Genomic DNA, 11,033 nt, shown 5'->3' with positions numbered 1-11,033 from the left:
ACATGCACTATAATAAAGCAAGTTAAGATCCTACAAGCACTAAACAATCAGACACAGACCAAACAAACTGAAACATCAAACGAAGTACAAAGATGTAAAAGCCAGACCAGGGAAAACGAGTGACTTCCAATAAGCTGCAGCACTTGATGATGGGCATGAGGCTCAATTGCACAAAAGCCCCCCATAGTATCGTCCATGAAGACGGGGTTATCTAGGTTCCGTCTGTTAATATTGTTTGACTTTATTTATATATATAATATTGCTTATTATAAAAAAAAATTAAATATACTAAATTTTACATTTCTTATCCTCTTTGTCTCTCTGTCAAAATTATTCAACAATATTTATGGCAAAAACATTATTAAAAGATATAAACCATTTCATATATATATATATATATATATATATACAATGATAAATGAATAAGAATTTCGGAGTGATGAATTTCATGGTTGTCTTCACTCATCATCATCATTCTACATGGTACTTTTCATAAACATCTATTAACCATTTTTTATAGTCCGCAATAAATTAAAAAAGTCATTTAAAATTAATTATGTTTTATAATATTTTAAAGGACTTTTATATATATAGCCGATATTATAAGACCAAATCAAATAAATAGTCCAACATATATTATATTATACATTATAGTCAGCTTGTTATATTATTAATGATATACTATTGTATATTAATCATAAACCTCTTATAAATTTTTAAATTTTCAATGATAAATCCTTTATAAATTAATGTAAACCAGCCACACTTTTAAGTTTTTGAAAATTTGGTTCACATTTTCTAAACATAAGATTTTTCTTCAACCAGTGGGTTAATTTATCCTATTTTAAAATTATTCTTGCTAAAAATTATTAGTTTAGCTAGGAATATTAGATGAATAAATAATAACACTTTAAATAGAAGATATTGTATTTAAAAAAAAAAACTTTTAGGAGATCTTTCATGAGAAGGAATGGATGAGGAAGGATTAATTACGTACTATCGTTGTTGTTGTTGGAGTTTGTTCTCTTTATGTGCCATCTATCGTTGTTTATTATATATACATATATATTAAGCATTTTGATTCAAACTGAAAATATGAATCCGAGTCATTCAAGTTAACCCCAATAACTTGTTGTATGAATAAACTTATTAACCCAGACTATTTAACCTCTAAACCAAATAGGTCTGCCCATTTGGGTTAGTATTGATCGACCTAACCCATATTAAAAATAAAATTATGAGTGGAAAGAATAAAGATCCAAATTTCCAGCACTACTCACTTAAAAAACCTAGAAATAAAATAAAATTAAAAAAAACAAAATAAAAAAGAACCCAACCTAAATTCCTTATTACAAAGTAAAGAAATCTTGAAAGTAACCAAAATACCTCTAGACAAATGAAAGATAGACTCAGTAGTCACACATTCAAAAATTTGTACCTAGACAAGGAAAATTTATCAGTCAAATTTTATCAAATGTTCATGCCAAATTCATATTTCCAAACCCTTTTATAAACACATCTAGCTCTGAAAAAACTAGGAAAAGAAATGGGTATTTTAGTTACAGAATATTTCGTAGTCAAACTTCACTAATTTTTCATGTGAAATTCAAATCACTAAACCTTTTTTACGAACAAATATTGAATTGGTTTGGTTTGAACATCACATGTCAAGAGTTTCGTCTCTATGCTATCCGACGCCAATGCCTTGTAACCCAAAAAAAAAAAAAAAAAAAAAAAAAGAAATTGAAAATTATTGACATTTAAAAAGCCCAGAGCCACCAAGGATCATGGCAGTGTCAATGTTCCTTGAAGAGCTCACGTCCAATAATCATTCTTCTGATCTCACTCGTTCCTGCTCCAATCTCGTATAGCTTTGCATCTCTAAGAAGACGACCAACTGTATACTCATTCACATAGCCATTTCCGCCTAAACACTGTATAGCCTGCACATTTGAAGGTTAAAAATAAATGTCCAAGGACAGAGACATCACCCATAGTGTTCTATTGCTATCTTCTTATTTTCTGATTTTTGCAAGTCATAGAGATTACCATCCCATTGATGTTAGAAGTAATGCTGCATATTTGGTGGATGATAATCTTATTGCAATCCTATGAGCATGCATATCAGTGTTGCTCTAAAATCAATGCCCATAGAGGCACCGGTGTCCTTGATGACACATCTTGCTACTTCGGGTCACAGGTGATTGCAAAGAATCCTTATGAGGCGAGCTTATTCTAGTTTCTTTGGCAACCTCTTCCCGATGGTGTTGGTCAAATTATTATGTTTATTTTTGGACTCATGCTTGTGGGTTATGATTTGGTGGTTGTGTCAATTTTATCAAGACCAGAGGTATCTTAGGTTTTTTATGTTTATGTACTAATCGTTTTATCTTAATATAAATATGACATATATTAAAAAAAAGATGGTTAAAAATAAATAAATAAATAAAAAGATTGTCATCTTACTTACCTGCAAAGCAATCTGAGTTGCTCTTTCAGCTGCACAAAGAATGACTCCAGCACAATCCTGCAGTTGCCATGGAAGTTAATCTACCGCCAGGTTCAAAACCGTTACCGTTAAAATAATGCCTCGTTTTGAGTACAAATGGCAAGCGAAAGCTTGATAAAAAGGGTCTAGGTTAGACCAAGTCTATCTGATAAGAGAATATCAGCACAAAAAAACAGGATAAGAGAATACTGTTAAAACAATTACTAAATGCTTCAGTAATTGGCAACAACAACCGATTACAAACAGAAGAACAAGATCAGTTTATTTCAATAATGGCACATCAGAATTAAGAATCAAGGGGACCCTGAATTAGGAAAGAGGGCGAAACAGAAATATAGTTCAGTGCTGAAAGTATAGCCCGTAAAACTAGTATGAGATAATATTTAGAACAAGTCTATGCAAAGCTTGAAGGTAATATGCAAGATAAGGAAACATTTAAAGTATTCCCTCCAGACCACAATATAGAACATCTTTTAGAAGTTTTGTTTGGTCCAAAATATAATGCTTGAGTAATTTTTACAATTGTTTTTCCAATTATACCCTTACTTCATTTATTACTCTCTTTGAAAAGAATAAAGCACTGGAATTTTAATTATTATCATCAAAGTACTTAGATGGCGTTTTTAATGAGTGAATAATTGGAAAGATGTAAAAGTTTCTAAGAGATTAAGGTTTCAACTAATTACTTTTGATAATCGTGAAGTAATTACCAATGTCCTATGCCGTGGTCCAGAGAAAGCATGATAATCTTAATTTGACAGAAGTGCATGTGGTAAATAGTTTATAAAGTCAGAAAGAATATAGAACACAAAACACAAAAATAGTGCCAAAATGTGTCAAAAGTTCATTAATAGAAATCAACCGTGAAGATCTCAATAGAAGGGTAAATGACAGAGTAATTATAATATATACAGGATATCAGGACGTACCTTTGGATTAATTATTCCATTGTCACAATCTCGAGCAACAGAATACACATAAGACCTAAAACACAGATTATTCTTTCCACGAAAACAATTAACAATAAACAGAATATTAAACATGACAATACAATCTTGTACCTTGAAGACTGTAGAGAAGTGTACATATCGGCAATTTTCCCCTGGAATTATTAACCAATTAACAGAATGAGGCTCCATACAGGTGCCATGTGGACTGTTAAAGAAAACTTAAATTTAAACCTGCATAAATTGAAATTCCCCAATAGGACGCCCAAACTGCTCTCTTTGTCGAACATAAGGAAGAACAACATCAAGACATGCCTGCATGATACCCAAAGGACCAGCTGCCAAAACAAGCCTCTCTAAATCCAACCCCGACATCATGACATAGACTCCTGAGCCCCAAAAAAAAAAAAAAAAAAAAAGAGGGGTGAAATTAATAAACTACATTTGATGTACACTGTACCATGTATAAGTCTCATTTGATTAGTCAAACAAATGAAAGCAAAATCAGTTATACTATTTCAAAATAAAAATTAATACATAAGGTGTTGCTAGAAAAAGCTGACAGAAGACAAACTCCTTCTAGTTCCTATTATAAGGCACCTCTAACCTTACTAGAACCAAAGAGAGGTGGTTGAATTATTAATAGAAAAACATAACTTTGGATCCATGTACTTTGCTCGCATTTTGCTATAGATCCCTGTACCTTTTTTTCTGATATTTTAGGTCCCTACATTTTTATTTTTTGGTATTCTAGGTCTTTATAATATGCTCATGGAGGGACTTATAACACTATAAAAGAAAAGTATAGGGACCTGGAACATCAGAAAAAAAAGTACAAGAACCTATAAGGACTAAAGAATTCTTTTAGAAGACACCTTATAATTGGGACAAGATGGGGTAACTCATATTCAGATATAGCAAGTGATCAAGTTGAGAAGTAGACTCTTCCCAATGATTTCTTCAAAGAACTCTCTAACAAACAAATACAATTGTCCAAATACGCCAATTGGATAATTTTCTTGCAACATACTTTTATATGCTGCATAACACAACTGTTCTGAGACCCTTTTTAAATAAAAACTATTTTATTTTGAAAAAGATGACTCCAGAAGCAATTGCAAACCTTTTCCTTCTTGTCCAAGAACATTTTCATTTGGAACAAAGCAATTCTCAAAGACAAGCTCACATCTGCGAATAACATTTGCTATTGTCAGTATATGAAAGTTGTTTATGGAGATGGACTCAAAAACACAAAACATGCATACATACGTATCACTCCCTCGCATCCCGAGTTTATCCAATTTCTGGGCAGTACTGAAGCTGTAGCAAAAAGAAAAGGCTTTCAGAAAAACATAAAACTTTCATCTACATTTTCTTATTGAAATTTTTTTATGCTTTTCAAACAAGTAAGATGGATTTATTTTTCTATTAATTTTTTGCATGCACGTTGTTTGTGTTCATGAACATTTACATGCCCATCCCCACATTCCCCTTTTCAATTACAGTGGTAATTTTCCATAAAATGAAAACCTCTAACTAGTTGATGTCTAAACTATTCCAATGCCCTCTTGTTTATCATTTAAAATATTTTGCATTCCTGCCAAAAGACCTGGTAAGTTCCACTAATGAGTCAAGAATTGAATGATTTAAGGAAAGAAAACCCATTAATTTTAGCAGCACCACTGGTCAAAATACCTCAAAAGTTAAAAACCCACAATCTATATAGCCGATCCCACACAATCTATATAGCCGATCCCACCTAGTAGGATAAGACTTGTTAAAAACCCACAAAATGGATGGGCCATAACAGCATATGAACACATAATTTTCATTTAACTGAATTGAAAGAGTTTTACATCCACATTAATATCTTAGAATTTATGCAGGTTCAGAGAGAACACCCTGGCATTCCTTTCTCGATAATGAAGGCTGTAATTCCTTTTGACCCTGCTTTTGTGTCTGTTTTTGCATAAACAACCTGATCAACTTCAAAACATTAGCCAAATGTTCCGATAATGACTATGAATATATCTACACTATATGAGCTAATCTCATTCTGAATAACATTTCGTTGCCTTATATGGATGGTCATGGACATTTCTTCCCTGCACTAGGTGCACCTTATCAGTTGTGCACTGGTTTTTGGTAAACAAGCACTCAGTTTGGCATCTTGAGGTTTGTGCCCACTGTGCAGTGTTAGTCAAACCAATAAGTAGACACAGTTTTCCTTACTAGCATCAAGGTCTCCAACAAGAATACTGCTTATATTACTAGCACTGTCAAGGAAAACATTTTTCCATCTATTTACAATCCCCACACTCATTTCACCAAAACAAAATTTGTCTTGACTCTTTAGTCCTTATTCCATTTAGAAAAGGGGGGAAAATAGGAGGCATACCTATCCTAGTTAGCAGATATTGAGCTTTCCAAAATACCATGTGCTTTTCTTGATTTTAATCAAGAACAAAATTTATGTAAGAAAAAGTTTCAATTAACTTGGCTATATAACCATGGCAGCTGTGAAAACCATGAGAAAGAAAGGTATTGAAAAATGCAAAGCATTCAAAGAGAATACAAATAGCCAAAATCATCCAATTATAATTGAAAATATACGTAACAAAGTTACGTAATGGTCATCTTAAAACACCACTGTTTCTGTGTGAATGCATTGGAGAGTAATATAACTAAACATCATATCATTTATTAGTTAATTATAATCAAAAAAGAAATATATAACAAGTAAACAATGATCATTTTAAAATATCACTGTTTCTGTGTGAGTGCATGGAGAGTAGTTTACCTAAATACCATGTCATTTATTAGGCAACGTGACCCTGGAGAAAGAGAGAGGCAAGTAGTATAAAGTAAATAAACAATAAATGGAGCTAAATGAACATACTAATGTTTCAGCAACTGGACCATTGGTACACCACATCTTGTTTCCATTAATTACATAACCCTGATCTACCCGATCAGCCTTGCATTTCATGCTAACAACATCAGAACCAGCTGCCCAAAAAAAAAAAAAAAAAAAAAAAAGGCCAGATTGAACATCGTCGCTGGGATTTTTAATAATGCAAGATACAGCTGTTTTAGTCCATATAGTTACCATTCGGCTCACTCATTGCCAAAGCTCCCACATGCTCTCCAGAAATGAGCTTCAAATAGAAAATATAAACTAATCAGCCAAGAGAAGGAGACTAATTACAATTAGTCGATTACTAGAAGTGCATGCCTAGCAAATAATATCTGAGCATTTATTACTAGCTAATAAATTAAATCTATTTACATTATCTACTGTCATATGATAAGCCAGCAAAAATGTACTGAAAACAAATAACATTAAAATAGTGAGAACCTTGGGCAAGAACTTTTGCTTCTGAGCAGCGCTTCCATTCCTCACCTGAACAAAAAAAAAAAAAACAGGATGAAAGGGCAAAATGCTCAGCAGAAGATCATCAAGCTTACAATGAAAGAGATGTAAAATGAAGATTTACTCAAGTACCAGCTGATTTATACACAAGTTAGAATGAGCACCATAGGAAAGTCCAACAGATCCAGAGGCACGGCTTATTTCTTCCATTGCTAAACAGTGGTACAGGTACCCAAGGCCAAGGCCTCCATATTCCTCTGAAAGAGTGAAGAATTAGCTTTGGACAAGCTTGTTAGCACGCCACTCATGGCATAGGAAATAGTCTGCAATGAATCTATTATCTACAATATTTTTATGGAGGAGGGTGGTATTGGACAATACAATTTTCTTTCTTATGGTTGAGACATATTGTTGGCTTTATATATTTCAAAGGTCTTAACGATTGTATACAATCATAGAGAGGAACATGCAAGCTAAGTCTAGATCATAGTGTGTGTGTAATGCCCAGGCTTCAACAGTCGAAAAATGCAATCTCTTATGATAAATTAGAAATAGAGGCAGAAAAGTTAGGATGGAGAAAAGACTCTACCTGGTGCAGTAATGCCAAGGAGATTGAAATCTCCCATTCGTTTCCACAAGTTAACCTCCTAACATTAGACCAATTAGAAATCAGAATTTCAAAGATAACATATCATTTTGATAAACATCAAAAGCTTAGGACCCTCATACAAACCTGTGGGAATGAATTCGTTTGGTCTATTTTTGCCGCATAAGGAGCAATGTTTTCCTTAGCAAATTGCGCAACACTTTCTTTAAACTGCATAACGCAACAAAAAATTCTAATTTGTAACTTTGGTATTGAAAGTTACACAGTCCATCTTCAAATACGTTCATATTTAAAACATTTTTAAGGAAAGAAACACAAAAAAGTGGCCGATCAAATTTAAATATAAAATACAAACAGCCAATATGAAGTGATGAAAAAGATTATCAAAAGAGGAAAGTATTTTCGTGCGTATAAGATTTGAATAGACAATGAAAAATCTTACGATTATCAAACGAGTGGGGTCGGCTAAACAAAACTGAAATTTTATTTCTGCAGAATGCATGGTCAGACATGCCAAGCTTAAATATTATGTTTAAAAGCCGTCGGATTTTCTTTATCTCTTAAAAATAAGCCAGCTACTCAACCTCCAACTGGAACAAAAATCACTACAGAATCCGCAGAAAGTCGCGATGCAACAGAGCAGTGAAATTACCAAGAGAAAGTTGATCTCAAATTTAAAATTTTGGCAGATCTTTTTCTCATTCACAATCACTGAGTAGTTCGGTATCAAGACCAATAGTTTCCATTTTCAATCCAGGACACATTTATCCCACAAACCAGATTAAAAACCAGAAGTTGCAGTAAAACTCTTAAATAGCTTAAACCCAAACGATACAATTTAGAAAGAGACAGAATACCTGTTTCTGAGTATCGTCGAAGAGTAAGGAGGTGGAGAAAGCAGCAGAGAAAGGTTTTCTTCTGAAAATAAACTTGGGTTTGACGATCCTATGCATCTTCCTCCTCTGCAAGAAGGGTACCACGGGAAGGTAGAAGAAGAGCTAGTTTACTATCTAACCAAATCCTGCCTGGTAGGTTGGTGCATTGCACCTGTCTCTATGAAAGACAATTTCATCTCTATCCGATTCCGTCCTTTTAAACATAATAAGATGAGTTGAAGACGATTTCGTCTCTATATGCGGTTAATGATAATAACGAATCACAAAATCATGGAAGAATTTTCATCAGGCAAAATCACAAAACCATAAATTAGGAACTATGAAAATGACCAACAATTGACAATTATAGAATGTTGAAATTAAATTGTAGGACCATCATGCTTTAAGTAAAATTGTTTCGGAGAATCATAGGTAAATACTTCCTAGGCAAATGACAGAAAGGTACCACCAGTTGTATTAATCAGGGAGAATTTTAATTAAGAATACCATGTAGATTTAATTTTGTGTGAGTCTAAAAAAATTTTAAAATTGCAGTTTAGTTTAGAAAAAAAATCAAAAGAATTTTAATTGTGAAAAGACCCAAATACTGTTAACTTATTATACACAATCACCAGTTGTTAATTTTTTTACCACACTTGTTAATTTACTAATATAATTTATAAATTATAGCTGTTTTTTAGACAATAAATAATATTAATTATTAATTTATTAATTTTATTTATTAATTTACTAACATCAGTTGTAAATTATAAGACATGTCAGTAATTTATAATTGATATTATTAAATTAACAAGTAAAGTTAGTAATTTAACAATTGATGATATTTCTTATAATTAAAAAATTAATATTAAATCTTATATAATTATTGACATATCTACTCATTAATTTGTAACTCATATTTGTAAATTAACAAGTAAAATAAAAAAATTAACAATTAATAATTCTACATAATAAGTGAAAAGTATTTTGATGTTTCCATTGTCCAAATTTTTTTAACTTTTTCTCTCCTAAACTGAATTAAAATTTCAAATTTTTTTTAAATCTACATGAAATTAAGTTTCTAAAGTGATCCTTAACTAAAATTCTCCCTATTAATTATTATGAAGTCTCCTGGTACTTTTTTTGCATAAAATTTTGTTACAAAATTACCTTTTTAATCATCTTGATAGTAAGAGAAACAAACACCCAGCCAGCTTCAGCTTGTTCCCTCAAGCGCTGCTTTGAGATTGGTAAACTATTATGGTTTATCATAACTGGAGCTTTTGAATGCAACATAATTTCTTAAAACTAATCTAATCGCTCATAGCAAATGTACAAGCAAGTGATGGTGGCTCATTGACAAAGACAGTATAAGCCTTAAGCACAAATCAAGATCGCCGACTTCCTAGTGGTAACTGATTTCAGTCCCAAACCATTGCATCTCAAGCAAAGCGCTTGGCCTTGTTATATGTATCTTTAACCTTAAAATATTTCTAGCCATCATTGGCGTCAATGAATTCATCGAGGACACCACCTCTAACACTAACCAAGTTCAGAGGAATGTCCTCTCCGATATCCTGTCCCACAATGCCAGCATGAAGTAGAAATATGACATAACAAATACTTAGATAAACCGAGTGCGTCATATCATTTATGATCTATCTGCTAAAAACATGACATTTAGATTGTATTTAATATAAAATGATTCTGATATTAATGATAATGAGGAAAAAAAAAAGGCAAAAACTCAAATGTGCATTTTGTTATAAAAAAATCAATCAAAAAAAATGTCACACAATTTTATTTAAATACTTGGAGTATTTTAATTAGACAGACCATAAATGGTGTGATACACCCGATCTACCTAAGTATTTCTTGATATAGCATAAATGTGGCACCGACTTCAACACCTTCAAGAAGCTCTAAATCGCCAATGGCGACATCTCCCTCATCCTCTGTTTTAAATTGATCTCCAAGTTGCTCACCAAGTCCCCCTCTTAAAATCTTCGCAATGAATTCCTCTATCTTTACGGTTTTAAAATATTTCTCCTCAGTGTTTTGCATTTGATTTTGCAATCCTGGGACTTCTGGCAGAGAGAGGAAGCTAATGCCGACAATTGAAAGGTAGAGTTGAGGTCGGGGAGAGGATGAGAGCACAGAATCAAGTGCTTGTTTCTCTTAGGTTAAAAAAGTAATTTTGTAACAAAAATTTTTGCCAAAAAAGTCCTTCCAGACTTCATAACAATTAACACAATTGGTAGTACCTTTATGTCATTTGCCTATTTAAGAGGTATTTATCAGTCATTCTCCCAAAATATTTTTGTGTGATTAAAATACCACTAACAATATATTAAGAGCAACAAGCTTGCAAGTGTAGGGGCACTAAATTTTTTGAAAAATTACAACTAGATCCCACAAAGAGAATTTATCATCAAGAAGTCCCATAAAATTTAAAAAATACTTATAAATCCTAAGTCCTACACATTCACAACTTAATTAAGGGCATTTACAATTGGGCAATAGGCATTTATAACTTATTATTACAAGTTGTCATTTTTTCGTTGCTCAATTATAAATGCCTTTAATCAAGTTGTGAATGAGTAGGACTTGGGATGCAGGAGTATCTTATGAAATTTATAGGACTACTTGATAATTAATTCTCTTCTATGAGACCTCTTGATAATAAATTGGGTAGGATAGGCTGGGTTAATCAGGAGCTACA

General features: G+C 32.4%; 1 protein-coding gene across 2 annotated transcripts; it reads right to left on the bottom strand.

The window, feature by feature from the left end:
* Window positions 1-1,538: 1,538 nt before the first annotated feature.
* On the bottom strand, window positions 1,539-8,557 carry LOC129285721 (isovaleryl-CoA dehydrogenase, mitochondrial). 2 transcript variants are annotated; one of them, XM_054921558.1, is made up of 15 exons: window positions 8,294-8,554; window positions 7,563-7,646; window positions 7,419-7,476; window positions 6,962-7,086; window positions 6,815-6,859; window positions 6,566-6,614; window positions 6,356-6,465; window positions 5,358-5,434; window positions 4,726-4,776; window positions 4,580-4,644; window positions 3,691-3,845; window positions 3,571-3,611; window positions 3,439-3,493; window positions 2,471-2,527; window positions 1,539-1,943 (listed from the first exon to the last, which is right to left on the bottom strand). In XM_054921558.1, the coding sequence occupies exons 1-15, from the start codon at window positions 8,387-8,389 to the stop codon at window positions 1,797-1,799; spliced, it is 1,215 nt and encodes a 404-aa protein (XP_054777533.1). In that variant the 5' UTR covers window positions 8,390-8,554; the 3' UTR covers window positions 1,539-1,796. The 2 variants fall into 2 exon arrangements, with proteins under 2 accessions (XP_054777533.1, XP_054777534.1); XM_054921559.1 differs by lacking the exon at window positions 3,439-3,493 and having other exon boundaries at window positions 8,294-8,557.
* Between the last annotated feature and the right edge of the window lie 2,476 nt (window positions 8,558-11,033).

This window comes from Prosopis cineraria, unplaced genomic scaffold (genome assembly GCF_029017545.1).
Source record: "Prosopis cineraria cultivar Desert tree isolate PC_DT_omini unplaced genomic scaffold, ASM2901754v1 PC11, whole genome shotgun sequence".
Taxonomy (NCBI): domain Eukaryota; kingdom Viridiplantae; phylum Streptophyta; class Magnoliopsida; order Fabales; family Fabaceae; genus Prosopis; species Prosopis cineraria.
Note: the sequence above shows the minus strand (reverse complement) of the source record. Positions and strands in the feature narration are given on the sequence as shown.